Source organism: Clupea harengus, chromosome 16, assembly GCF_900700415.2.
Source record: "Clupea harengus chromosome 16, Ch_v2.0.2, whole genome shotgun sequence".
Taxonomy (NCBI): domain Eukaryota; kingdom Metazoa; phylum Chordata; class Actinopteri; order Clupeiformes; family Clupeidae; genus Clupea; species Clupea harengus.
This window is the reverse complement of record NC_045167.1, coordinates 23,481,184-23,509,054: the sequence shown is the minus strand read 5'-3', so window position 1 is coordinate 23,509,054 and position 27,871 is coordinate 23,481,184. Positions and strand designations below refer to the sequence as shown.

Sequence of the window (27,871 nt, the reverse complement as noted above, 5' to 3'; positions counted from 1 at the left end):
TCAGGCACGATTAGAGTGAGAGAGAGCAAGCGAGAGGGCAAAATAACAAGACAGCAGCAAGGGAGTGAGGGAGGGAGGGAGGAAGAGGGAGGGAGGGAGGGAGGAAGAGGTGGAGAAAGGTGTGCTACAGGAGAGGCTGTGACCGAATCCCAGGCTTTTCTCCCAGCCATGAGAAATTCTCCACATTCAGACAAGAGGACAGGAGAACAGGGAGCTCCATTGTGCTTGTGCTGCACGGGGAGGCCAAAAGGCGGCCGCACCATCATCATCATCATCATCATTTCTAGAGAGTTCTACTACAACACATGCCATGTGCAAAGCTGGGCCTAGTTTTCTTTTTTTCTTTAACTTCAAACAAGGCCAGGCAGGGACGGGAAAAAGGGATAAATAATCAATGAATGAATAAATCAATAACCTAAGGAACATTCAATACTGTATAGGGATGCACGATAATATCTGCAGATAAAAGCTTAAAAACGTAATTATCGGCATCTGCAGATATGAACATTTCTGCCGATGTACCTGGCCGATAAGGTGACGTTCAAATTATGCGCACGTTAAGCAAATGTTTTGGTTACTATGAGCGCCAACAACGTAATATAATACGTCGGCTGTGTGGCAGTACTTCACAGTATCAGAGGATGTTGACATGCTATTTGTCAGGAAACTTTTCAGGAGAATGAAGAGGAGACGACAGCTTGGCCGTAACGTAGGTCGCATGCATAGATGCAGACCACCCGCGTGCAATGCTTTGCAACATTACCTGTCGCGCGCTAACAGAAGTTAATAAGTTGCTAGTTAGCTAGACAACACTAGCTAGTTAGCTTGCATGCTACGTGACACCAGCGAAGTTGATGATCTCATTTGACGGGATGTATAACGTTATGTCACGAGCCCACTCTATCTGTACATGGCTTACTTTTGCATATATGGAATTTATATAGCTAACTTGGCAATAAGGTTACATAGATTAGTCTAGAAATCCTAGAAGGGATGTTATTAAACTGTAAGTCAGTTAACCAACGTTAGCTTGCCAAGTTGCATTTTCAGGTACTGTTGAAAATTGTGACGTGAAAATATAAATAAATCTGCCATATTTGAAATAATTTCAATAGTTTTCATGAGTGAATGTCTATTTCTAAAATGATACAAATCAAGTTATTAATGTCCTGTATCTACAGCAATACCCTATCATAATAACAGATTCATTCTAGTACAGGAGAGACTTTTCAATAATTAAAAAGCAGAGGTGTAATATAGCGGTATCGGCAATCGGCCAAAATGAGCTTGTAAATATCGGCATATCGGATATCGGCTAAAATTCAATATCGTGCATCCCTAATACTGTATGCCATCAACTGTAGTCATTGCAGCATACAGTCATTGCTGCATACAGTCATTGTTGCATACTGGTCTGGCTTTCCACCAGGAGCAAAAAAAAAAAAGAAAAGAAAAAAAGAAAGTCTACTGTGAACGTGCAGAGTGGATGATCAACTGTTATCAGCGACGAGTTTGAAAACCAGATCTGCTATTTTGCCCTCTAAAGTCGGTGCAAGTCAGCTTGCTTGGGAGTTATTGCCACAATCTGCCTGGCCTTCACTTGTGAGAGAAAGCTTAATAAATATGGAGAATCATTCAGCTAGTTGGTTTTGTTGGAGGGGAATTCAGGAGTGCTTGGCTGTGCTTTGCACATACGTGCAGCAACCAAAAGAAAGAAAAAAGAAACTAAAGAAAAACAAAACGCTGTGTGCATATTTTGACCATGCCTCCTGTATTTTGTGTCGACTGTCCTTCATTTATGACAAAAATATGACAAAGTGACTTAGCAATCCAACAAATATAACGAGAAGCATGGATTTCTTTTGCACATTAGCAAAAACATTAGCAAAAGCTTGGAGGCTGATGTTTGAAGGTGGCAAAGGTATCAATCCCAGGCCATACCTGTTGGTTGTCTCTTTTGGCTGAAGACATGGATGTCCATGGGGGAGAAAATGTTGGAGTGGATCTCCCGGCGGTCGTCTCCCGTTTGTTTGTTGCAGGAGTGCACCGAATGCGTCGTCCAGTCGGTCCAGAACAGCGTGCGCTCATACAGCGTCAGCGCAAAGGGGTGCGGCAGCTCACCTCCAACGACAACCTCCCTACCGAACAAACAAACAAAAACAGAATTTAATTTTCAATTGCATTTAATTCAATTCTACTTCCTTATACAGCTCCATTGATTGACATTGTCTCAATCACAGCAAGGAAGTAATTAAATGAGCAAGGTGATTGACAGCATTGATTACAGTGCCCAAGGCCTAAAAAATAGTAATTATTAAATGACAAACACAGAACCAGCAGCCAGATCCACCCGAATGAGTGAACATATACTTGTCAGTAACAAAGCGCCTGTGGTTTCACTAACAAAGAGCATTTTTCATTCAGCAATGAAATCACAAAACTGAGATTTCAACAGGGAGTGTGTATTGTTCTTCAGAAGGCACTCAGTGGAGAGCAGCTGCATTGTTCTACAATGACGACGATCCTGAAAAGCAAACTGATATTTTAACATTAGGGATGTTTTAATGGGCCCTAAACAGAGCAGTGCAGATCACAGTAGAAGCAAACAACCGCAAAACAAGATGTAAAATGGAGTCGTGCTTAGTGATTATGCTTTTTTCCCCCCCCTGCTCTTACCTCAAGGTGCCATCAAGGTTGGTCCGGTGGATGAAGTTGAACTTGGCGTCGGCCCAGTAGAGCTTCTTCTCGTCGTAGTCGAGGGTCAGTCCGTTAGGCCAGTAGATGTCACTGTCGATGATCATCTGTCGACTCGTGCCATCCATCCCAGCCCGCTCGATCTTCGGGATCTCACCCCAGTCCGTCCAGTACATGTACCTGAAGACAGACAAGGAACTAAATGTAAGCCATCTTGTAATCTCACATTAGGCCCCATTTAAGTGGACTACGCACTTAAAACTTAGATAAGTACTTTTATATTAGTACATATTTATATGTATGCTATACATTTAGACTGTTATGGAGGCATGCTTTCCCTTTAGTGTTAGAGAACTGTGCCTTAAAGCGCACAGATTGGCCTGTTTCTTTTAACGGGACCTGCTTGAGTTTACTACCCAGCAGGAAGAGCAATGAAAGCAAGTGAGGGTGTCCCACACAGCAAACATCCCGCTGCCTGTTTGTCAGTGCGTGGGGTAATCCCAACAGAGGAAGAGGCCCTCTTCCAAACAGCCCGCCACGGGGGCCTGCAGGGGAATTGTGCCCTTTGACCTTTCACACCAAAGGCTTGCCGCTGCGGCGTCATGCATCGCAATGCCCCCCCCCCGTCAGATCCTGACTTAACAACAGCGGGAGAGAACAGGAAACAAGGTCCACATGGAGACACAGCACACATGTACAACAATACACCGGCTCAGAAGAGAAGACAGAAGAGAGAGGTCTGCCCAGGAGAGGCACAACAGACTTATATTTTCGTCGATCTGATATGGGCTCGGTACTTCAGACTCGAGAGGACAGACATAGAAACAGACACACACACACACACACACACACACACACAGAGGCATTTCAGCCCAGACGGCTAGAACGTCACTGATGGGACTCAAACTGTCGAGAGCAAACACTGTGTTGCCACGCAACAAGTCTTGCATGAAAACAAAACACAAAAGGGGTGAATATTTTATGGAAAAAATATTTTCACTCAAGATCACATAAAACAACCGACTGATGGCGTCACACTACATTGGAAACACAGAAACATATTTCATCCCTAATTTACACCAATACCGTGCTTAAAAATAAACCACCGTAGAACTCCGGCAACAACTGACACCAAAATGTTCAAACAGTTCCCCCCTCCAATCCCCACCGATGCCCATCTGCAATACATATTTAAACTCCCTCCTGCCTAGTCCAGTCCAGTCCAGTCCAGTCCATTTAGCCTGGCTTAAACACACAACACACTGGAGCTCTGGGGCAGTAAAGCAGTGACTAGGAAAAGGTCTCACAGCAAACTTGTTACCCTCTTGGGGTAGGCCTAATGAGCCCCCCTCTGGAGCAAGGGCTTTGGGGCGGGGGGCAGATGAGAGATGGGGAGGAGGGGTAGTTGGGGATATGGGGGCAGAGAATGTGGAGAACTTACAGGAAGTGTTAGATGACTGTTCTGCGGACACAAGCGGCCACAGAGGAAAAGCGAGACTATGTGAAGACGGAGGATTGTGTGTGTGTGTGTGTGTGTGTGTGTGTGTGTGTGTGTGTGTGTGTGTGTGTGTGTGTGTGTAAAATTTACACATCCCCCTCCTTGTGTTTTCCTGCATTGAGGCACAAAGGGCTCGGTCATGGCCATGCGGGGGAAGGGTGAATAGGAGGCTGGGTTTTAGGGGAGGGGAGACCGCTGTGCTAACGGCACTTTTGTTTTCTCATATTGCCCACTGACAGCCCTCACAGCTGGACTGTGATCCTTTACCACATCCACATCCCCCCACACCACCTCACTCCACAAAAAATCCTCCAGCACCGCCGTCCGCAGCCTCCATGCCGCTGGTTCTGAAGTTGTTTCTCAATCCACCTCCAGGGGATGCGTGTACTACATGTTCATCCATGTTCCACCACATCTGATTACCCACATCTGTCACTAGCCCTCGTGACAGACAGGTAACAGACGTGCAGTGCAAGGGTGCCCCCAGAAACAGACAGGTAACAGACGTGCAGTGCAAGGGTGCCCCCAGAAACAGACAGGTAACAGACGTGCGGTGCAAGGGTGCCCCCAGAAACAGACAGGTAACAGACGTGCGGTGCAAGGGTGCCCCCAGAAACAGACAGGTAACAGACGTGCGGTGCAAGGGTGCCCCCAGAAACAGGAGGGAGACACATGGAGACAGAAGACACTGGAGGAGTGCAGACGACTGAACCTGGACCTTCAGATGGTCCTGACTAAACACTGAAGGGCCAGTTGGTTACAAAACAAAGACAAACCACGAGTCATCTATAAGCCAGACAAACAACCGTGAAAAGATCAACAGCTTGTACTTGAAGAAACAAGATGGCAACAACTACAGTGCTCTAGTCTTTTGAAGACTATCCCACAGTAATATGCGGACATTTTACATTCACACATGAACCACATACATACGTACTCCTTATGTTTCCACTCACATCATACGTATGCGAGGGCAACTTTCTAAAAAGTGTAGTCCTTTACCTTTTGAAGGTGGTCCCAATCCCAGCAGCTCTACAGCAAACCTTAATTCAAACTCTCAAAACCTAACAATACATCCAACATTATCTCTTCATCCTGCCCCTCACCCCTTCTTTACACTCTGAAGGAGCGGGGAGCGGAGAGTGTTTCACCATCCTCCCTTCCGCCGCCGTGCCCGTCTCAGCCTCCCTATCCATCACTCCAGCCTGGCCTCAGCACACTGCTGTGGGGATACAGCGGGAGATAGGGCTGTCAGCACACTGCTGTGGGGATACAGCGGGAGATAGGGCTGTCAGCACACTGCTGTGGGGATACAGCGGGAGATAGGGCTGTCAGCACACTGCTGTGGGGATACAGCGGGAGATAGGGCCCACGCCATAGAGCGGGAGATAGGGCCCACGCTATAAAGCGGGAGATAGGGCCCACGCCTCAGCACACTGCTGTGGCGATACAGCGGGAGAGGGCCCTTGCCTCAGCATTTTTTCATTAACATTATGAAAAATACATGAAAAATGTCTTGAGTTTCTCTTAATAGTTACAATAAAACAATGATCATGATGAGGCCCCTAATTACTAGAACAATTTACAATCCATTTCTCTGTATGAAAGACAGGGAACTGAAACTTCAATGAAGAGTCATCAAAATCTCCATTAGTCCTTTAAGTTCTTAGCCAGGAATACCAGCCTGTTGACATTTTCCGGCTTGGGGGACGTCCTGGTGCATGTCGCGCCATAATTAACCAACAGTTCAGAAGACACAGTTAGGCTACTGTGTGGGGGTGTAGCACCTACCGGTGTCTGCTAGGAATTTTGTCGAGCTTTCCATTGTTTACCAACCAACTTAGAAGAGCACCAACAATGGCCAGAAGTTCCATTTCAAATCTGGGCAGTGTTCTTAATTAATGAAATAATTAAAACGATTTCACAGTTCGCTGGTTACATAGCTCTCTCATTCGGTAATTGCAGGCAAAAGATTTAAGCAGACTACTAGTAACTGATGTGGAATTCTCTGACAGCATGAAATAAAGCATTCTCCGAATTTCAGCTTTTACAATATATCCCAGTATTGCAAAATTCTTGCGGTGTCTTGACGTAATACTGTAGACAATTATAATACCGCCCACCCCTATCAACAGCATGAACTACGCCTACCAAAAGAGGCTTTTTTTTTTTTTTTTTAAATGGCGCACACAATGCCATAGAACTATATTTAGATTAGTATTATTCAGACCAGAACCAGTTTTACAAAACTGCTGTTTCTATAATACAGCAGACAGAAATGCTCAATGTTTCTGAGGCTATTACCTATTTCAGGTATAACAACTTACTGGACGACTTAGGGAGATTTAAACAATAAAAAAGTGCACTCATTTTCACTGTTTATGTGCTCGTTCCAAAGATGAAGGCATGAAGTTTCCATTTCCCCTGACCTCTAAAGAAAAGCGGGTGAAGTGTCACAACATGAGGTTATGAATCTAACTTCTGTTCCCCGAGGGAGAGGAACAAGGACTAACAAAGGGAACCGAGAGAGCTGCAAATATTACATCATCTCCTTGAGTCAGAGTTTACAAAGGATTTTAATTTTCATGTAAACCAGTCAGTGTTTTTTTTCTGGTTGTTCTTTTGTAACACCACGTTTTTGTGATTACAAAATCACCAACTGAGCACCCAATTCCCGCCCCATCTTCGATGAAGAAAGACAGAAAAACAGGGGGGGGGGGGGGACTTCACTGGTGCAAAGAGGAGCAGCACACACACACCGGAAGAGAGTTTCCAGTTTTTTGGTCAACTATTCCCAAGCATTCAGTGCACAGACAAGTCTAGACATTTCAGAGACAACAAGTGCGTGTGCGTGTTTGAGAGAGAGCAAGAGAGCGAGCAAGAGAGCGAGCGACAGAGCGCTCATACTGTAGTGTCTGACTCACCACCAGTCTCTCTCCCTCTCACACACACACACACACACACACACACACACACACACACACACACACACACACACACACACACACACACACACACACACACACACACACACACACACACACACACACACACGGTTGACTGGCTGGGCCACTGCCACGACATCACAGGTGCCGATCAAGGAAACACATGGCATGGCAATCAATCTTCTCTGTGCACTACCTGTACCACTACCGTCATGCCTGGATGGGTGCTTTGACGTTGGGATTTACAAAAAAAAGCTTCCAATATAAACTCTTTGGCCTATCGGGAGGCGCCTAGGAAAAGCTGTCCCGTAGGATTTTTTTTTATTTTTCTTCTTTTTTTTAATGTATAGGTGTTCCCGAGAGCGTCCGGGGCGAAAAACAAATCGGATGTGGGAAATCTTACAGACAGGATTAAAACGAAAAACTAAAACTTCCCTAAAAACACCCTGAAGAATTTTCCGACACGCAACCATTGTGGGGCGAACAACAGAGATGAAGGAAACAAATGAAGCAAAGCAAATCAAACTCAGATTCAAACTCAAGGGAGGGGGGCGCAGTGTGACTGAGGAGACGGAATAGAACCCAAAAAAGCCTTGCCGTTCATTTCCCCTAAGGCTTGGGTTCTCATGGGAGTCCAGTCAGTCTGGGTACACTAAACGTTCGTTCTGAAGGCTTCTGAAACAGCACACCAGGAACAAATAGGGAGTTGTGGGCCAATCTGAGCACATAAATAGGTTTTCAGTGTTTTTACTCCTCTGACAATATTTACATTCATATATATATATTTATTTATTTAGCTGAGGCCTTCATGTCATGCAACTTCCAGAGAAAGGTAGGGTATTTATCTGTGCTTGAGGTCCCTGACTTCCAGAGAAAGGTAGGGTATTTATCTGTGCTTGAGGTCCCTGATGACAGAACCTTGGCATCCCTTGTGCTAAGCTTTTAAAGAATAGCTGCAGAAATATATTCCATTTGTGGACACAGGGTGGGGTCTTACATGAGCAGTAGGGGTGGGCGATATGAGCTAAAATTCATATCATGATATTTTCCACTGTCCAGATGATATCGATATGATATCACGATATATGAGAAAAAAAAAATCTGAATCACATTTTAATAGTCTTTCTTAGCTAAATTACATTAGTTAAGGCAAAATATGTCATCATGAAAAGTAAAAATCAAATAATGATAAAATAAATATGTATCTACTGATATGTGCTACAAATGTAATTTCTGTATGATTCCGATCATTTCAAGCATTTTTATAATCAAAAATCGCTGAATTTGAGCATGTCCTGTTTAAACAGAGAGGAGACATGCGAGGTGAGGCAGCGACGAGCAGCGCCTCATCTCAGATTGTGCGCATGCCTTTTGCTTTCTCGTTGTTTGTCACCACTGTAGTATTTGTGGACACTTGTATTATATGTCCTTTCTATCCATAGAATAGGTAATGTATTTCACGTATGTGTAGAACCTATAGTCTTGCTGATCTGACATAAACCCGCATAACAGTGAAAAAGCACTGAGGGGAGGCTAACAGTACCTCCGTCTCAATGAAGGGGGCGTGCGCGAGAGCCTGAAACTGGGCTTTCAAGAAACGTGAAATGTTAAATAATGGGACACCAATGCCGGAGCTAAACGGTATGCTTCAAACGACGAGACAGAAGATAACGCGATCGAATACTCACATTCAAAGCCAAATTGCTTTTGAAAAATGCTAGAACCTCAAGAATAGATTTGGCTTTGGACGAATAGCGGAGACTAAATATTAGCATGAGCAATATTCGCTAACATTACATTGATATCAGAGTGAGCCCTTTGTCGATTTCCCATTATTTCTCTTAGGATTGTTTATATCGATGTGAAGCCATTTAACATCACACAAGTGGTTGTAATCACTTTGAACCCAAGACTGCTTTTTAATGGTGAGCTGATCTTGAGAAATTAAACTTTGCAGCTAAAGTGTTTTCTGGTTATGGTTGTCGAATTGCTGTGCTAGCTAAGGAAACTTTTAATAACCTTAGCATAAACGATTTAAATGGAAGAGTTACATTTGCATGAAATGATAGCTAGTTATCTAGCTGATGTTATAGTCTCCTCGATTTAACTCATAAAAGTATAATGGGAAAAGGTAGAAACCCTCAGGGTGCCTGTGCAACTTCGTATGAAAGAGTTCATATTCACACATCACAAGTTCATCACAAGCTAGCAGCTGCCAACTGTATGTACCTTACCTATGTGGGTTAAGAATGATGATATGAAATATGATGAACAAACAGTAGACAATGTGCAAGCTGCCAGTTGAATGGTGATTTAACAGGTTGCTGGTGCTTATACCTTTGGCTAAAACAACACGGCGACACAACTGTCTATTATTCTTATTTGGTCGAAGTCGGAGATTTTGAACCGAAACCAGTTCCTAACGACAGAGGTGCCCCCTTTCTTTTGAACCAATTCGTCATCATCCTGCTCTTGAGCAACATCACTTTCTGCGTGTTCGCTTATCCTCGATTGTTCACTTATGCACTTATAATAAGCGATATATTAGTACGTAGCCTGCCTACCAAATTCAGCTGCCTGCACGCTTGTTTGTTGCTAGCACTACATGCGCGCAACAAATGCATGCGCCGTCCGCTCATAAAAATAGGTCGACATATTAACATACATTCCTTTTTTCGTAAAAACCAAGAAAGGTTAGATTAAAATAAAAAAAACATGTAGATACTTAGTACTATCACTCAGTTGAAATTTGGAACAAAACAATATGAATGCCAAAATCGAATTTATGAATTATGAATAAATCGCGGTATCCACGGTATTGCAAAATCCATATCATGGCGTGGCACAATACCGGTTTTTACTATCAAACCGGTATATCGCCCACTCCTAATGAGCAGGCACCCCGATAATTACACTTAAAGTGGCGGCTCTCGCATGTGGGAAAGACAAAGCATTCATTACCTAGGAAGGTGGGGTTGGGGCCATAGCCCAAAACTGTCCCAGGATATGAGACGGTTGGGCTAACGATGTGCTGAGAGGTAGTGAAGCTGTAGATGCTTTGGCTATGGCTGAAACAATTCCAGAAAAATCAGATACACAGACTAGGGGTGTGTGTGTGTGTGTGCATGAAAAGACCGGAGGTGCTCATATTTCTGACACAAAAATGGGGTTTAAAGTGTCACCAGGAATATCAGTGTGCTAGGGCAGCAGTACGCAGTGTTTGTTGATCTTGCTAACCAAGTCAGTGACATTTTCTTCTCAAAGCATTCCACCTGATTGCCATCAAGACCTGAAGATATCTGACTGGAAGAGTCTCCAGTCAGACACGAGATAAGGTCACACATCCAGTTGAGCTGTCAAGTTAAATGAAACCCTCAGAGTTCAGGAATGTAACAATGGCTGAGCTGGTTTGAGTGGTCATTTGTTATTTTGTTCATAGTTTGGAAAAAAAAAAATTGAGGAATAGCCCCAATCTCTGAGGGGTTTCAACTCTGACACATTGCGGAGGATATGCAGCAACTATGGGGGAAATCTTAGCAGAGCGTGAATACCAGGCAGGGGGAAAAAAGCTCCCCAGGCCACAAGAGACGCATTGTATTTGGTACCTGGAGCATTCAGCAGCTATGTTGAACCCAGTCCAGCGATGCGATCCTGCCTGGATTTCTGAGGGCACTCTCGCAAGAGGCCTTCTGTCTTCCTGAACTAATACATTTGTATAATTCGGATCGAGAATGGATCCTCTGTTTGGAAAATGTACCAATTATTATTTTTTTTTTTTAAAGCAGGGCAGCAAAAGCAAATGTCTAAATCCTTGGTAGTCTTTCGGGGCAGGCTTTCTTCAGATTTTAGTTGTCCAAAGTGAATTAGACAAAACCACTTTAAAAAAAAAAAACAGACGATTTTTGATCAGGGTGACTAGATTCCTCTGTGTGAGAAATGGGACATGGAGTGATTACTACCGGTGAGTCCAAGTGGGGTGGTGCCAGGATATCCCCCCTCATGGAATGCCTCCAGTTCAACCAGAAATTAATACATTGTTCGACCAGACCTAATTGTTGTATAATTTCCAATAGCCGTCCGGACATGTTAGATTTTTGGTAGCCAGACAGGAACCCTTGACTGTCTTGAGACACCAGGCTGGCGATTTTGCGAGGCCTATGAAGACACACAGATATTGCAGTTCATTGGCAATTTGGGATAGTTTACTGCTTCAACGACTTTAAGGGTGCGTTCAAACAAGGGCTTTTGGTGCGGGACGGTCCGCTTGAGCCATTAGTTTGGTTCTTTTCGTTGATGTGAAAGATGTTTTTGGAACTTGCACCTGTACCAAGGGACCATACCTGAGTCCTCCAGGAAACAGGGGTCTGGTTCACATGAGCTCCAGGGTGGTTTGTATTTGGTGTGATAGCAATTTGATCCAAAACAAGGAAGTAAACTCTATTTATGACCACTGATGGATCCAAATTCTCCCACAATAAATAAATCACCATTAACGGTGAGATTATTTATAAACATGCAATTTTTGCAACAGTCTTTAAAGAGTGACACATTAAGCGGCAAGTATGCATGTTTTGCAAGTATAGCTGCAAATTGGTGTTGCATTGCCATCTGTCTCTGCCATAAATGATGCATACTATTTGGATAAGTAGGTTTTTGCGGAGTGAAAATGAGCAAATGAACAAAAAGATGAAGAAAAGATAGTGTGCGGCTTTCCCTTTTTCTTTCCTTACTTTGTGTCAGTAAATAAAAGATGCCCGTTGACAAACAGACCATGGTTCGCAACCAAATAATGCGTTTCGAAAGAAGAAATCAGCGGGGGAAGGGGGAATAACCACACTCAGGTTTGGACCGGCAAAACAGACTAAGTGTGAAAACAGCTTAAAAGTAACTTGTTGGAAAACAAAGGGAGAGATTGATTTAAGTAAATCACATCACACTAGTCACTACTAAAGTCTTTGAATGACACGTTTCTGTGAAGAGGGCTACGTTGAAGTCCAATTAGATGTGAGGTTTTGGGTAGGTTCCACCCGGAATCTTTAACAGATGTGGCAGAGCAGTTCCCCTCGCCCAGTAAAAGCAATAGGCCTAGTAGTACGACAAACCCTCTCACTAACTGGAAAGAAAGCAAGACTAATGCCAGACCAAAAACCAGAGTGACTGGGCCTGCTTTGAGTAATATCAACAGATTGACAAATCAGATAAACAGCCAACACATGGCACAGACATCCACTGCTGCCTTCACGAATGCTGATAGAAATCAACATATTTCGTATTTGTATTTCAGACATGTTGCGAAACATCCAACTTATTTCAGGAGGACATTAAGTTTCATAAAACATCTCGACACAGCTGTGAGAAATCAAGTAACCCCCCTCCCAAAAAAGGCAAAGGGTACAGGAAAAAACTGACCGGCCAATCAAGAATTCCAATGATGTGCCAAAATAAATGGAGTGAAAATGTAACCCGAACCCCAAATCAGCAATAAATTAATTCTTGCCAGACGCTTTGGGCAGTCTGACATGAATCTGACAAGTCCTCAGATATCAGACAGAGTGCACCAATAGCTTGGGGGAGGATTAATGCAAGATCAAAAAACAGAATATGAATGGTCCGTTTCAAATGGTAGATTTTGTTTGGCAACATTGTGCGTTAAAAACAAGATAATGACCCTAGCCACTGCTGAGAAATAAGTGTTCTCCTACAACCTTGAGGACTGTACTTTTGACTCAGTACTCAAGAAGTCTACAAAGAATCTCAACTAAATGTGGTAAGGAAAATAAATATCCACTGCCGAGGAGTCATAGCCAACATTTGGCAACGCCACAACTAATGGCGTGCAAAAGAACGTTTAAATGCGGAAAGCGTGTAACAGAGAGGGTAACTCTACCTGCCAGACTAAACATGTTTGGTGAGTTAACCCTCCAAGCCGACTGTGAGCAAACAACTCCAGTCCCTCACAAAACTACGCAATTTGGCCTTTCACTGTGGCCGGGTCCATCCAGACCCTCCTGCCAAAAGAGCCCCGGCTGCATTTTGTAGCCCATCTGCGGTGTGAACAACCGGTGAGTCAGACAAATAAACAAGCAGTGAAACTTCCCCCATTTGTTCCCAAGGTGCAGAGCCCCGCAAATTACTTTTCCATGCGCTGGCTGCTTCACAGGGCTTTTGTGGAAAAGGCCACAGTCTCCTATGAGCCATACCTATGTGTGTGTGTGTGTGTGTGTGTGTGTGTGTGTGTGTGGAAACTAAGACCTGTCTGTCAAATTTGTGAGAGCTTGTGAATGTGTATGCATACACACAGTGAGAGAGAGAGAGAGAGAGAGAGAGAGAGAGGGGCAGAGAGAGAGAGAGAGGCAGAGAGAGAGGCAGAGGCAAAGAGAGAGGCAGAGGCAGAGAGAGAGGCAGAGAGAGAGAGGCAGAGAGAGGCAAAGAGGGAGAGAGAGGGAGAGGCAGAGAGAGAGAGGCAGAGAGGGAGGGAGAGAGAGAGGCAGAGAGAGAGAGAGAGAGAGAGAGAGAGAGGCAGAGGCAGAGAGGGAGGGAGAGAGAGAGGCAGAGAGAGAGAGAGAGAGAGAGAGAGAGAGAGAGAGAGGCAGAGAGAGAGGCAGAGGCAGAGAGGCAGAGGCAGAGAGGCATAAGCAGAGAGACACTCTGACTGCATGCACGCATTCACTGTGTGTGCCTAGCCATGCGGGAGCACACGTAAGTAAACGGCGCCCCACGCAGAGGCCAGGCTGTGGCCTTGGCCCCTCCAGAGGGGGATCAAACGGGTGGCACACGTGCGGGCCAGACACCCGCCGAGCCCCATTAACACGCCAGCCCCAACCAGCAGTCCACCCCCCAACACACACACACACACCAGACGCCTGCAGGAATTCCATCAGCTCACCATCCCATCCCTCTACCTTCTCTCAGACTCTCTCTTGCTGAGACTTGAGATTCTCTCTCTCTGGAGAGAACCAGAGAGAGAGAGAGAAAGAGAGAGAGAGAGAGAGAGAGAGAGAGAGAGAGAGAGAGAGAGAGGTGAAAAGAGAGTCTCAAGGCAGACAGAGAAAAATGGTGACAGAGAGGAAGAGAAAAAGAAAAAGAGTGAGAGACACAGAGAGATGCCAAAAAAGCAGAGGGGTTGGATGAGAGGGGAGGAGAGGGCAAGAATGAGCTGAAGAGAAAGTGCTAGAAAAGAGAGGCCTAGAGAATGCCAACATGGCTTGGCCATCATCCCATGTAAATATCTGCCAGTACTTTATAAGATATAAATAAAAGCTTCCAATGGCTCCCTTTGGCAAACTGTGGACAAAGAAATATAGGGAAAGGGAAATAGGAGGAAGTATGCCATGAAAAATAAGAAAATGTGTTGTGAGAATAGGTGCGCTTTGAGTCCAGAAAGGTCTCAACAATATAGCCTAGGGTTAGAGGTTACAAAGAGTCTCTAAAGTCTACTTCCAAGACCCTGTCTGAGCCTGAGCTCTTGAAACGTGTGCACCATGCTTGATGGATAACTGGCAGGCAGAGAGAGAGAGAGAGAGAGAGAGAGAGAGAGAGAGAGAGAGAGAGAGAGAGAGAGAGAGAGAGAGAGAGAGAGAGAGAGAGAGAGAGAATAAAGGCGATCTTAGTCACCGAAAAACGAAACTCAAAACGCAGGTGAGGGAAACACAGAGTCAACAGAGAAATTACAAGCCGAGTGAAGTCATGGTTTTAAGGTTTATAATCCTGGCGCCATACGTCAACAGCCTTTCAAGAGGCCAAAGGCTTAGAGAATGCTCTGTCGCACTTGAATGAGGGTGATCTACAACAGTCAGGAAAGCACAGACAGAAATACCACCATATACCTCCGCTTTGACTAACAGAATGATCTAATCCACAAGACGAAGGGTAGAATTTGGGAGGCGCTAGCATTTGTGATTCAGTGTGTAGCGGAGAAGAATTTCTTCTGTGCCAACATCCAAGTAACAGCACTGAGGGTTTTCCTTTTTAGTTAAATAAAATGGAAGTGAAGTAAAATTTTTGTGAAATAATGTGCACAAATCACATATTGGAGTAATCAACATTTTTCCAGGTCAGTCCTTTATCCTTAGCATTTGCTGAGTCTTGTTTACCGCACTAAGGCTCGTAGCGTGCTATAAACACTAAATCGCCTTGATCCCATCCTGTAATGGTACCCCGAGAATTTCCTTTACCCCCTAGGAATACGGGGATGTGTTCCTCATTGCCATGATTAGACGGAAACAACGGAAGGTAAGTAGGTTTATTTTCATCCTGTTCATCTTTCCTTTACACCAGGCAACCAGCATGAAATCGCTTCCAATAAACAGATGTAAATCCCTGCAATAGATCTTGGTCAGCCAGCATAACGCACTCTAGCCCCATATCTTACAACAGAAATAGATTCAGCATAAGAAAATGGGATGGGGTGTGGGGGGGGGGCTCTTTGACTGAAAACATCTGGGCAAACAACAATGGACCTTTGTGAAGAGCACGCAACCATGGAGCAGTTCTTCGAAACGAGACCCTGAAAAACCTGGGGGAAGAGAGACGCAGACGAAGGCAGGAGAGAAGAAAAAATAAACTGTCTCAATATGCGATTTCATGCGTAAATAAAACAGATTCCACACCAAAAGGCCTAATCAAAGCGGAAGCTGAATTTGCATGTTTGTGCATGCTATCCAGACACACACACACAGTGGGGGAGGCAGAAAGTCATTGTTGTAGGTGGAGGGGGGGGAGTTTGGGGAGGAAAGGGGTACAGAGGGATGGATGGAGGGATGGATGGGCAGGATGAGCAGGCTGTCTCAGTGGGGGGCCGTTCCGCGGGCCTGCCTGATTAAATCGGAAGCTCGCTAAGCTATTTGTACAATGGAGTAATTACAGCACTGCTCGCCTCCTTTTCTCCACGCTCTGCCAACGCGCCGCTGGAAGCCACCGCCGCCGCCCACCCTGCCTGCATGGCTATTCTCCGCTGGGTCATGGCTGATCCGGGATCAGAGCTCAGCCGCGTCCAGTCGCTAGCAAAAAAACCCTGCTGGCTGACTGGTGACTCCCACCAACCCTGCATCTGCTGTCAAACAGACAGCTGATTTCCCTGCATGCCTTCTGTGCCACGAGTTGAGGTGGCGTCTCAGAGGTTGTTGCAAATCAATTTGGTTTTGGTCCAATGATGTTCCGTCACTTGCTTGTTCAAGTAACTTTGCTAGTTTCCCCATAACAAAAGTCATTAACAGCGATGGTTGGCCATGTTTCCTTATTATAGCTTAAGTGGGGCAACTGGACACCACTCAAGGCAGGAAATCTGTACCAGACCCCTATTTACTTGCATACATCAAAGTTTCAAAAAGCAAAACAGAATGGCTTGTGTTAATAGTCTAGGCGAATCTCCCTCAGAGGCAGAGAAGAGGGAGAGAGAGAGAGAGTGGGGGAGAGAAAGTGTGAGGGCAAAAGAGTGAGAGAGAGCGAGAACAGCATCTCTTCAATTTAAATAAAACTAATGAATACATTACAGGGAGCCTTTTATCTGTGCCCTAGTGGATTAAAATGCTAATTTGCTGCGCTCTTCGTGCCTTATCATGGTTGTGGAAAACTGAATGAAGAGCCGCAAGGAGGACAGAATTCGGGGGGGGGGGGGGGGTGTTAGATCGAGAGGACGTCAGGAAGAGCATCACTTGCGACCACTGGTGATTTCGTGTGCCCTCTCTCCGTACTTGGCATCAGACAGAAGCAGCCATTCGGGCTCTGGAAACTCAAAGCCCACGCCAGTCTCTGTCTATCCCCATGTCTTTGCCCGCAATCTCTGCACCTTCTAATGTTTCTGTGTTCAAAAAAGCCAAAGTTGGATCACTGCTAGAGCTAGGATTCGTGCCAGTCCATCAATACTGATCGACTGCCTGTCTGTGGTAATAGGAGATGCTACATCTGAATCGCTACCTGGTATGCAGTCAATCAGACGGGTCAAATCTTGGCTTTGGACAATGGTTTCCAATCCTGATTTTGGCCACCTGCCAAGGTTCATCATATCTAACAGAACTCATCGATGGCTTTAATCCCAAACTGGCTTCAATCAATCTTCAACGTATCGGAGCAGGGAGTGATGACAAACAGTGTGATGGACAACAAAAAACGCTGAGCCAGCAAAGGATCCACACAACCACCATCTTCCCACTGCTTTCCCAAGGGGATGGGGGGTGGGGGGGGGGGGGGGTGGGGCTCTCACAGTATTTGAACCAAAGCACCTGGAGCAATGTGCCCACAGCTGTACTTCAAAGTAGATGTAGGAAGATCACCTGGAGACCTGGAGCTCAGAAGGTTCACACAAACACACAAAGAGGGGAAATCTGGATATGGTCGAAGGGTAGTAAACATGTCAAGATCTATATAGACCTATGTAGGAAGCATAAGATGACTTTATAGGACGTTAACAAAACAGCAATGTGCATAGAGAAGCCTTTCAAACACATATATTTCCAGTCACCAATCATGGAGAATGTAATCTTACCAAAATCAAATGTTTTCAACAGTCAAAAACTAAGGCAAAGACACATAAATAAACATAAATAAGCTAAATAAACAAAGTGATTCAACACTTTTCTGATGAGGCTTTGAAATGTCCCACTCAGTACTTTCCCATCATTGTAACTCATGCACCTCTGAAGTACAGGTCATCAAAATACCTGACGGGAACAATGACCGTTTGTGTGTTGCCAACAGCCATCCCACGACCTTGGTCAGACCCTTTAGGGGAGAGGCTCAGGGATGAAGGTGTGTGTGTGTGTGTGTGTGTGTGTGTGTGTGTGTGAGTCAGAGTGGGAGGGCAGTGTGACCCACCGCGATGTGGTCTCTGGTTTCACTACCTGTCTTTGTCAATCTGCTCAGGTTACATGCATGGTCACCTGGCCAGTGCTAACTGGCTGCCGAGTGAAAGGCAAGACCCTTGACTGATTCGTCATACTCAGGGGGTCATTCAGCAGGGGAAAGCCCCGGAACTTACACAGAGTGTGCGTGTGTGTGTGTGAAACCAGTGCCTGGGAGTCAAAATGCTAAATACAATTTTTAATTATTCTCATGGTGCATTTGCTTTATACAAGTGAGGTTGTGGAGGATAGCTATAGTTGTGTGATTGCTGTAGAGCAAAACTCTGTCCACATATTGCAATGAGGGAGAGGGGTTTGTGCGTTTAACATTTGTCTTGTTCCAGTTTTGCCTCGTAAACAATGCGGAAGAGGGGGTTGTCCATTTCACATCTGTTCTGTTTTTCAGTGCTATAACCTTTCTGCACAAAGTGATGGAAAAGGCTAAAAAAGCAAATATCAACCAAGTACAGTCTACTAGATGACCTACTAGTGCACAAACAAAAACTCAAATTGAGCAGTATTACTGATTAACAAACATAAGAGTATATTCCATCCATCAATTTTAGGTTGTTAACCCTTTGAAATGAACACGCTAAGACATACAATCAGCCACTGGCCATCAGCACCCCCCCCCCCCCCACACACACACAGCCGTTTGGCATCCTTGCGCCCCAAATTGTAAAGGTCTATTCACAGTTCTGCTGCACCTCACAACTAGACCACTAGGTTTGGAGTACAACAAGCCCCACACGGCTTTGAACCTTGTCAATCACCATTCATAACATTGCATTGTCATACCCAGCATTTTCTGGCCAAAGTAGGATATGTCTGAGAGATACAATTGGGTCAATCCCACAAACTGCATCCTGGCAGTCAGCACAAAATAAAAAATAAAAAACTCCTAGCCAGCCTAGCTATAAGGGTAAGGATCAATTTTAAAACGCAGGTTAAAATATATACTGCTCTGAAATGACAAATGGGGATAGGGTGAAAAATCGATAGTGTAATCCAACACAATATATCTGCTTGTGATACGTTATCATGTGTGCACTCTGTTATTCATCGTTTTATCTCAGTGTGAAAACTGTCAAACTGACACCACATTGCAGTTTATAAATGCATAATTCCTTTTTAGGGGTATTTTTTCTACTTAAGTTACACAGAAATCATGATATATTGTAGATGATGGTCTTGCAATGTATCGAGCATCGCAGAATCGCTGTATCTATACCATCGTTATCATGGGCAACATAGCGTGCTAGTATTGTATCGTTAATTACTCTTCGATTCCTAACCCCAATGATGAATGATGCAACAACTATTTGTTTGGTAACAAATAATCTCCTGTTGTTTATTTGCCACTAGTCTCTGCTCCTAGGTTTTTGAGATGAGCTGCAGCACAAGGTACTCAACAGTACTAAGAACAAACAGACTCCTTGACGCACTTCAATAAGGAACAAGACAACAGTTCCTGGACTCCAAATAAAGCCATAAAAAGGGAGAAGTGGAAAAAAAGTGCAATAGAATAGTGCAATTCAACAGATGCGTGACTGCCAGGTTGGCAGCATTACATTACCTGAGAATCGTAAAACCTTCTAGAATGCAACCTCATCGACAAAAATGAATACCAAGATGGCTACAACCTCAAGGAACAAAGAGAAGTAAACACACAACAACTACACAGCAGATGTGAAGAGGATAAACCATTCTACTGTGAGCCAGACCATGAAAAGGTGTAAGGACTGGAGGTATGTTGCCTGAATAAATCCTGTCTGAGTGTCCCATACAGAACATTAGAAGGATGGGTCCTCTGGCTTCAGTGAATGCAAAGGGCCTGAATGAAACAGTTCCTGTTCAATTGCATTTCTGAATAGCTATTGGACATCATTGGAATATTAGAACCAGTTACACAACAGGGAGACTAGTGGGCATACTTTTGAAAAAGTAAAATGAAAAGGGAAAACATTATAAAACTCTTCTAAGCCCAAATCCTTGCTAACATTACTGTTAGTTGTTTCTAATTCTATGTGGGCTAGCTTGCCAGCTTGCTATATCAAGAGACATATGAAGCAAATCTGGTTAAGAAGTTTGATTTGGAAAGATTAGTTACAATAACAACAATTGCAAATGGTACACTGCCCATTGACATTTCTACCACAGTGAGTGTCTTTAGGCAGACTCTGAATTAACGAAATAAATGTATTCCCTCATTGTAACAAATACAGCCACACTATGGCAAGCGCTAAATAATGAGTGGGCCAATCACAAGAGAATGTCATGTGGTGCATTTGGAGGCGGGCCCGGCGCGGTTTCGCCCTGCTCAGGAGGAGGGTCCAAAATAAATGTGGCGCGGTGTAGTTTGGTGCCGTGAACTTGTAACGAAAATGCAAATGAGCTCGGCACAGCCCGGCGTGGCCAAAAGTGCCAATGGAAAAACCCCATATGTCTCGGTCCAGGGAAGATTTTATTTAGCTCGTGGCAGATGAAACAGGAGATAAAGAATGATTTAGGGCTATGAGTCAGTGCAGGAGAGAGACTTGAGAGACAGAGACTTGGTCAAACGATCATGAATGGCTTTTGTTGTGCTACAGTGAGTCCCAGATTTCAATCTACTCTAACAAAAGAGGAATATGCCAGCCTTTCCTCTCAGTGGAAAAGAGAAAAGGGATCTATTCAAGGGAAAAGGTATCCTCCCCCCCACCCGTTTCATCTGGTGCTTTTAGCCTCTCTAAATACAGGTCATCATGGCGTAGTTACTCCTGGCTTCACCTAAGCTTGGGTTGCTGAAATGTTCCTTCTCCAAACAGTCTATTAAAAACACACAAATGTATGATCTGTAACTTAAACCACAAGAACTACAACCACTGAGTTATATACAGTTCAGCGGAACTCAAATAAGATTTCCCATACTAAGCACACAGAAAAGAAAAAAAAAAATGTATAAATAAACTACTCCAGACAAGAAAGATATGTGCTGGAGAGCTCCGGAGACCGTCAAAACAAGTCTTACAAAACACAACAAAGGCAGTCTAAACAGTTCCAGGCCGGTCAAGGACCTCTCTCATGGGGAGGCACTGACAGCGCCTGACGGTCGAGTAGACCTGAGAGAGTTTTGGCCATGACCCCCTGTGTGTTTATCGTTCTTCTGGCCCTCCCTGAGTCGCTCCAGATGCCCCTCTATCTCTAGCCGATGTAAGACATTCCTCGGCTGCCAACGCTGACTGCCCTCGCGCACTCTGGTCCCTTGCCAGAGACACACACAGACAGACACAGACTTCCCTATTCACGCTAGGCTATCTCCGTTTCCACCACAAACCCATCAAGCGCCTGCAAAAACAGGCTGCTTAACTCAGTCAAAACCCTACATCATGGTGGATACAACTCCAACAACGTAGCAGTAAATTGGCAGCCACCAAATGAGGACATTCAACGAAAACACACCACTCACGTTCACAGCATATAGCCCAGCTTGCAGCTATATTAGGGTTCTTGGTGTGTTTGTGACGGCAGTCGTCAGCAACCATGCTACCCTATACACAGGGCCCCACTCTCTGATGCTAAATAACTCCTGCACTCACCCTCTCTCTGGATCCACGGCGATGGCCCTGGGCTGATCCAGGTCTTGCCAGAAGAGCACTTTCCGTAGGGTGCCGTCCAGCTCCGCCACCTCTATCCGATTCGTTTCCGAGTCCGTCCAATACAGCTTCTTCCCTAACCAGTCACAGGCCAGGCCGTCGGGAGAGGCCAGGCCCGAGACCACAGTGACCTGGAGGCCATTGGGACCCCCGGAGTGGTTGTAGACCGTGCGCTTGATGGCTTCCTCGCTGACGTCGCTCCAGTAAATCAGGCCCTGGCTGTAGACGTAATCCACTGCGGCCGCATCCTCCAGCCCGCTGACCACCACCGTGGCATTGGCTCTAGCCTGTGACGCGTCCACCAGCCGCAGATCCCGCCGGTTGGCATACAGGAGGAGGGGCACTCCTTAAGGGGGAGGGAAAAGCCACAGCCGAGTTAAAAAAAGGTGTGACACCTTGGTGAAGGTGGAGGTCTGACATGCAATTTAGTACTCAGGCAAACATATCACAAAGGCAAACATATCACAAACATATCAGGCAAACATATCACAAAGGTTACTGGAAAACTCCCTGACTTTTGGCTGGAGACCAACATCTGTTCGAGTACAGCCCATTCACCTGAAATAGGTGATACCAGTTTTTTTTTTTTACACCGAAGCACAGACGAGACTCAACCTACACCATCAAAGCACAGCCAACAGCCACAACAGAGCTGAGGTGCTTTTCCTGTAAGCAGCATTGAGCAACCACTGTGGTTATGATGGGGAGACTATAATTTCAAACTCTCTCACTTTTAGTGGCCATGGTGGTTGCTCAATACTAGTTTCGGGAAACCAACCCTAGGTTGATAAGAGGAAATGGAGACGAGGTTCAACCTTCTGCACCACTGCTAAAACCACAGCTGACTTGCTTTCATGAAAGGAAGGGCAAACATTACTTCAAAAATGCAGCAGTTGGGACAGCGGGTTTACAGAGTCACCAATACAAATCTTTATGCATTTCTTCCATCAGCTGTTGGAAAAATCTGGCCTGATGCAACAACATTTTCACTGCAATAGATACAATATTAAATCTATGTGCTGCTAAAAAAAAAGGAGGAAAACTGGGTACACTGTAAAACCTCTAATGGTCTGTTAAAAAAACTGGTTGTTTTTGTAATACTACTCTATTTGCTATATTTCACCACTTCTCTAGCTGAAATTCTACGTTTCTTCTTAAACTTACATTCAAAGTGAACAGGTTGATTTTTTAGGCAGCTTGCCAACACTTCACAGCAATAAAGCAGGACCATAAAACCCTCAAGGGACTGGGCCCCACATCTCTGTACCTTGTAGGTGTCAGGCTTTACCAGAACCTTGGCTCAAAGTCAAAACCCAATTTGACACATTAACCGCCACAAACCACCATATCACCATCAAGGTCAACCTTAAGCTCCTAGCCTCTGTCCGACTGGCAGGTTCTTAAAAAAAAAGAGGAAAAAAAATACATGGGGAATTTCCTTCTGCAAATATTTATAAACGCACAGAACACCGCGACAGCCTACTGAAGTCTATCCAAGACTACTACTCCACTTTGCCAAGAGTAAATAGAGGGAAAATGCCATTTTCAGGACACTTAATATTTCGCCTCTTTTTGGTGTACATGTCCAAATATCATGTCAAGTGAGTACTCAGAAGATAATATTCAGCATATCACACTAGCTTTATCACATTCCCTTTGGGGAGTCTACTATTGAGGTGCAGACACTTCCTACGTTCACATACAGACTGCCTACCCGGATCCCCTGTAATTCTCACATGGACGACAAATGGCTACAAAAGTCCTTTTCCTACGGGTTAACATCAATGTATCTGTGCTGCCTAAATGTGGCAACCAGATGTGCAAGGCTGTTAATCAGCACAAAGACCGTAGCTGATAACCTCAGTGACCAGACTTTGTCTGAATTATGCAACATATTAGGCACAAATGTTTGGCCAATAGTTCCTTCTGACAGCCCAAAGCATAGCTGGAGATTATAGACAGTTTTCCGAATGACATAGTTGTTTATTTTCTACCCACACAAATTCTTAGCATCATTTCTGTCTGTTTGTTTTAAATAACCTTTTAGGCAAAGCAAATAACTTCCAAAAAAGTTCCATGTCTTGTAGTTGTTCACTTTATCCTTCCTTTGCAAAAAACAAACAACTAGACAAGCCTACATGAAGCACACCTAGGAAATGTCTAAAAATGGTACAACTCTCTTGAGACCACACGACGCAAAAACAACACAAATCAGAGTAGCCTACCCTACCTGCAAGTAATAGTAAGTAAACAAAGGACACTCTTAAAACAAATAGTTTCTTGAAAATCTGAGAAAACTACACTGATGACGACAAAAAGTTAATCTGGGTGACCCTTGACTTTGGCAGAGATTGCGTATTCGCTCCTAAATGCCATCAACATATTGATTTGAGTGATAAGCAGTTCAATAATTTGGCCAGCCAAAGAGATGGCTACATTTTTTAAACTGAATTGACCACTGGATTAACGAGGTGTTAGTGTTTTTCAAACGTGATAAATCTGCACCATTGCTAAACTCCAAAATGAAATATGTGATCGTGGAACTTGGGGTGAACTCCTAGTGATTGCACAAAAGTTATGAAAGCCACGCCATCCTTTGACCTCAGAACAAATCAGACCTTCCAAGTGATTACTCGTTAACGTAAACTTTTGCTGGCACAGCAAACCCCCACGGAAATGCCAAACAAGTTGATATTTGAAGCACCGTTTACCATTCTGGACACAACACTTTAAATCTGTTCCCGTTAAAACGCTGTTCAAAGCAAAATCAAAAAGGACTTGGCATTGTTTCGTTACTCAAGTTGTCTGCTAACAGGAGCTAGCTACCAAGTCCATTATGGCAAGCTTAAACAATAGCTCAATTGGCTACCAATAAGAGATAACCTTATTAACGGAAGATATAAATTCTGCGTAAGCGCAGAAAGGTGAGTACAGCACAACGTAAAGCAAAGGTAGTAAACCAAATACAAAATGGAAACTGGATACCAAGCTAGCTTAATGCGTGCATGTATTCAACATACTAGCAGGCATAATAGCTAGCTGGCTACCCACCGCTAATAGCTATATTGGGTTCTCTGTCTATTTGCTATAGTAGCGATAGCTACTTGCCAGCAACCATGCAACCCCGTACGAAAGGCCCATTTAATTTGCACACAAGACGTTTTGCAAAATACTTCCTTGTTATAAATAAAGCGCTGCTTTAACTTTTTTTACGAGGACACATACAAATATCAAAACTCACCCCGTATTAGCAAACAAAAACTACACAACAACAGACTCCGTAGCACGGCGCCCATCTTTCCCCCTTTTTGTTGCCCCTGCCGCTCCTCTTCAGCGTAGGGGTTGCATGTCTGTCCTTTTCCACGTTCGGATTTAAAGGATTGTTACGATATTAACGTTTGGGCCGGTTACAATGTAACTATAATAATTCTCGGCTCCATTCTTCACTGGTTCAGGCTCGGTGGCGCTACGATTCCAAAGCTCTCATTCTGGTGCCTGAGCGCAACAACACGCTGCTTCTCGATCCGTCTCCTTCCGCTGGGAGGAAAAATGCCAACCCTCCCCCCTTTCCCCAATCCCTCTCCTCTTCTTTCTCTGAAAACACTCTACTGCCGGCTATTGTTGTAGTTGATTACACGCGCACTCCCTTGACGAGTGTGTTAGTCAAATAAAAATAAATCCGTGATGATCCAATAAAATATCAACAGACACTGCGATGAGGATTCTCACATTTCAAAATGGGGGAAATGTGGGCTTCTACAACAATTGTTTGAGAGCATAAAAAACACATTCCAGTGGGACTAGTTTCTCACGGCGTTGGTGCTTCGGTTGAGGACAACATACCCCTATGAACCTACGGCGCGCTGTTTGGTTCTCTAAAATTAAGCATATAAAGTGAGATGCTTACGTGAAGTGTAGGCTACGATATCAGCCTTTGGTCATGGTTATGTGGTCAATGAGGCAGGATTCGTTTGAAAAGCTTTAGAAGATACAGTGGTGAACTTGACGAAATCGCAGACTTTAAAGATATATATTTCTTACTCTAAAAAGAGAGGTACTCATAGAAAGAGAGAGAGAAATGGTAAATGTTTGAGAATTTCTCAGGTTACCCACTGTCTCTGTATGCTGCACGATTAGGCTACTTTTTACCTGTGGAGGGAACACATAATTGACCACACTCCACCCAACCCGTGCATTAAATAGCGTGGTTATATTGATGATCCAAACATTGATTGTTTTCATAAATCTTTTCAACAGGACTGTTGACATCTCATTTGACAGGGGGAACCTTAGATATTCTAACTGCAGAGCAACACAGAAACTTTTATGTTTCACACCAGAAAGCATCTCATCTTTTTCGTAGGCGTTAACGTGTGAACAGATGCAGTCCTAAAGGTGCAGTATGTCATCTAGACCTGACAGTAGCCAACTCATTCTCAAATTTTATGCGCATTCGTGAAAATTCGGCTAAAGAAAATGCAACTCAGTGCGCAGCTCCATCAGCTGTGTCACGCGAATAAAAAATGGACACTACTAATCAACGTAAGAGTTGTGAACAGCTGTGTGATCAAAACGTACGGTCGTCAGGTCAACTTGGGCGGAAACACCTGGTTTAAAAGCAAAAAAGAGAAAAAAATTGCGAATTTATGTGAACAAACCCGTTTACATCAACCGTAGTCGCATCATTGAGTTCGAGCTATGTGATTAGCGAGTTAATCGGCTCCCTACAGCGAATGAAATGTATATTTGCATTAGACCATGTTATGCACATTTCAAGCGTTTCAATTCAGGATTTCTTATTCGAATGGCGCAATAAAAAGTTGGATAGAAACCCAGCTAATATGATCAGACTTTTGATGCATGATAGAGAGACAACATCGCTGGGTATTACTGGGCACTTTTGTGCACCTGGTTTTTCTGTTTAGGCGTTTTGCTACATTTGTATACCCCAAAAATGCAAAAACTAGTACTTAAATGATTACATGCATACTACACAATTATTGTTTATTGGGATGCACCAACTCCCCCATTTCCTAGTAATTATATCACCTCTGTAGGTCAAGGTTCTAATTGCAAACTACCCACCGCACTTTTTAAGAACATCTTTAGTAGGCTCAGAAAGCAAAACAATCCGATTGTACTGAGTTTGTAGGTGTGGTAATCAGATCAGTCCTCAAGTCATACAGTTTTGTCTTAGTAGACAATGTGAAAAAGGAAGGCAAATTAGTTGGGAACACAGCATGAAAAGGCAACAGCAGCCTGAGTCTCAGGGGGTCCTTCACCTAATTTGTACCACTGTGAGAGAGCTCGTAAAAGAGGTCAGCCCTAAAATGTCCGGTATTTGGTACTGGCCTCTGCCAGTTGACATGTCTGTAGGTTAATGCACAAGACTGCTGTCAGAAAAATAAAATGATTTATTGTAAACTCAGATTAATATAAATATTGTTGAGGTTTATCAGGTTAAAAATAAAACACTTTTAATTAACTTTCACATTTGAACATTTCCGAAAAAACGCTGATGTAAGTCACACTGCTGTTATGTGAGGGTCCTGTGAAGATACCCGACCCTCGGTTTTGCTTACGCTTATGCTATCTTGGACCTGCTTTAACAAAGGCTTCAGTAAGACAACCTCATTGAGCAGTTTGGACCCCATCTCTACTGAAAATGCCCTGCGAAACTTCAGCCCTTGACCCACCAGAAGGCAAAATAAATTAAAAGAACACCAGAACACTGGGGACATTCTGGGTAACACAGACAGAGGCAGGAATGTAGATTTGTTTTAAAATCTCTGACTAATGCTACTTTGAAGTTGCATCTGCATATGTCCTTAAGACCACCCAAAGACACATGTGGGCTCAGTGTATACTTGCCAATGTCCACCAGTGGCCACCACTATACTCTTTGAGTGGTGTAGTAGAAATGTCTTTGGAACAAACAAAAAAAACATGCAACAGCGTGTTCGTCCTTTTAATTGGCCTCTGATAAATGAAGAGTTAGATTGTGGTGATGGTGGACTTGATATGTATGCGCCACTTTCATGTATGCATATTACGCAATGATTTTACTTTTATCAAAATATATGATGAGATTCATGAGACATAAAACATACATTTAAAACATTGTATTCCTTGCAAGATTTTTTTTTATGTATTTATTAAATCAAATGGAAAGCAACACTTCACAAAACAAGACCAAACTATTACCATCCACATATACTGAAATCTTAGAAAATATTAAAGCAATACAAGAAATAAATGACT

The 27,871-nt window shown here is 44.0% G+C and overlaps 1 protein-coding gene across 2 annotated transcripts in view; it reads right to left on the bottom strand.

The window, feature by feature from the left end:
* lrp6 (low density lipoprotein receptor-related protein 6) overlaps nt 1-25,342 on the bottom strand; it is a 62,930-nt gene extending 37,588 nt beyond the window's left edge. For both annotated transcript variants that reach the window (XM_012838254.3, XM_012838255.2), the window contains exons 1-4: nt 24,852-25,342; nt 21,554-21,956; nt 2,677-2,874; nt 1,942-2,138 (exon numbers count right to left, since the gene is read on the bottom strand). In XM_012838254.3, coding sequence (XP_012693708.1) covers nt 1,942-2,138; nt 2,677-2,874; nt 21,554-21,956; nt 24,852-24,906 — 853 coding nt within the window. In that variant the 5' untranslated portion in view covers nt 24,907-25,342. The remainder of the gene's footprint in view (nt 1-1,941; nt 2,139-2,676; nt 2,875-21,553; nt 21,957-24,851) is intronic.
* Nucleotides 25,343-27,871: the final 2,529 nt, after the last annotated feature.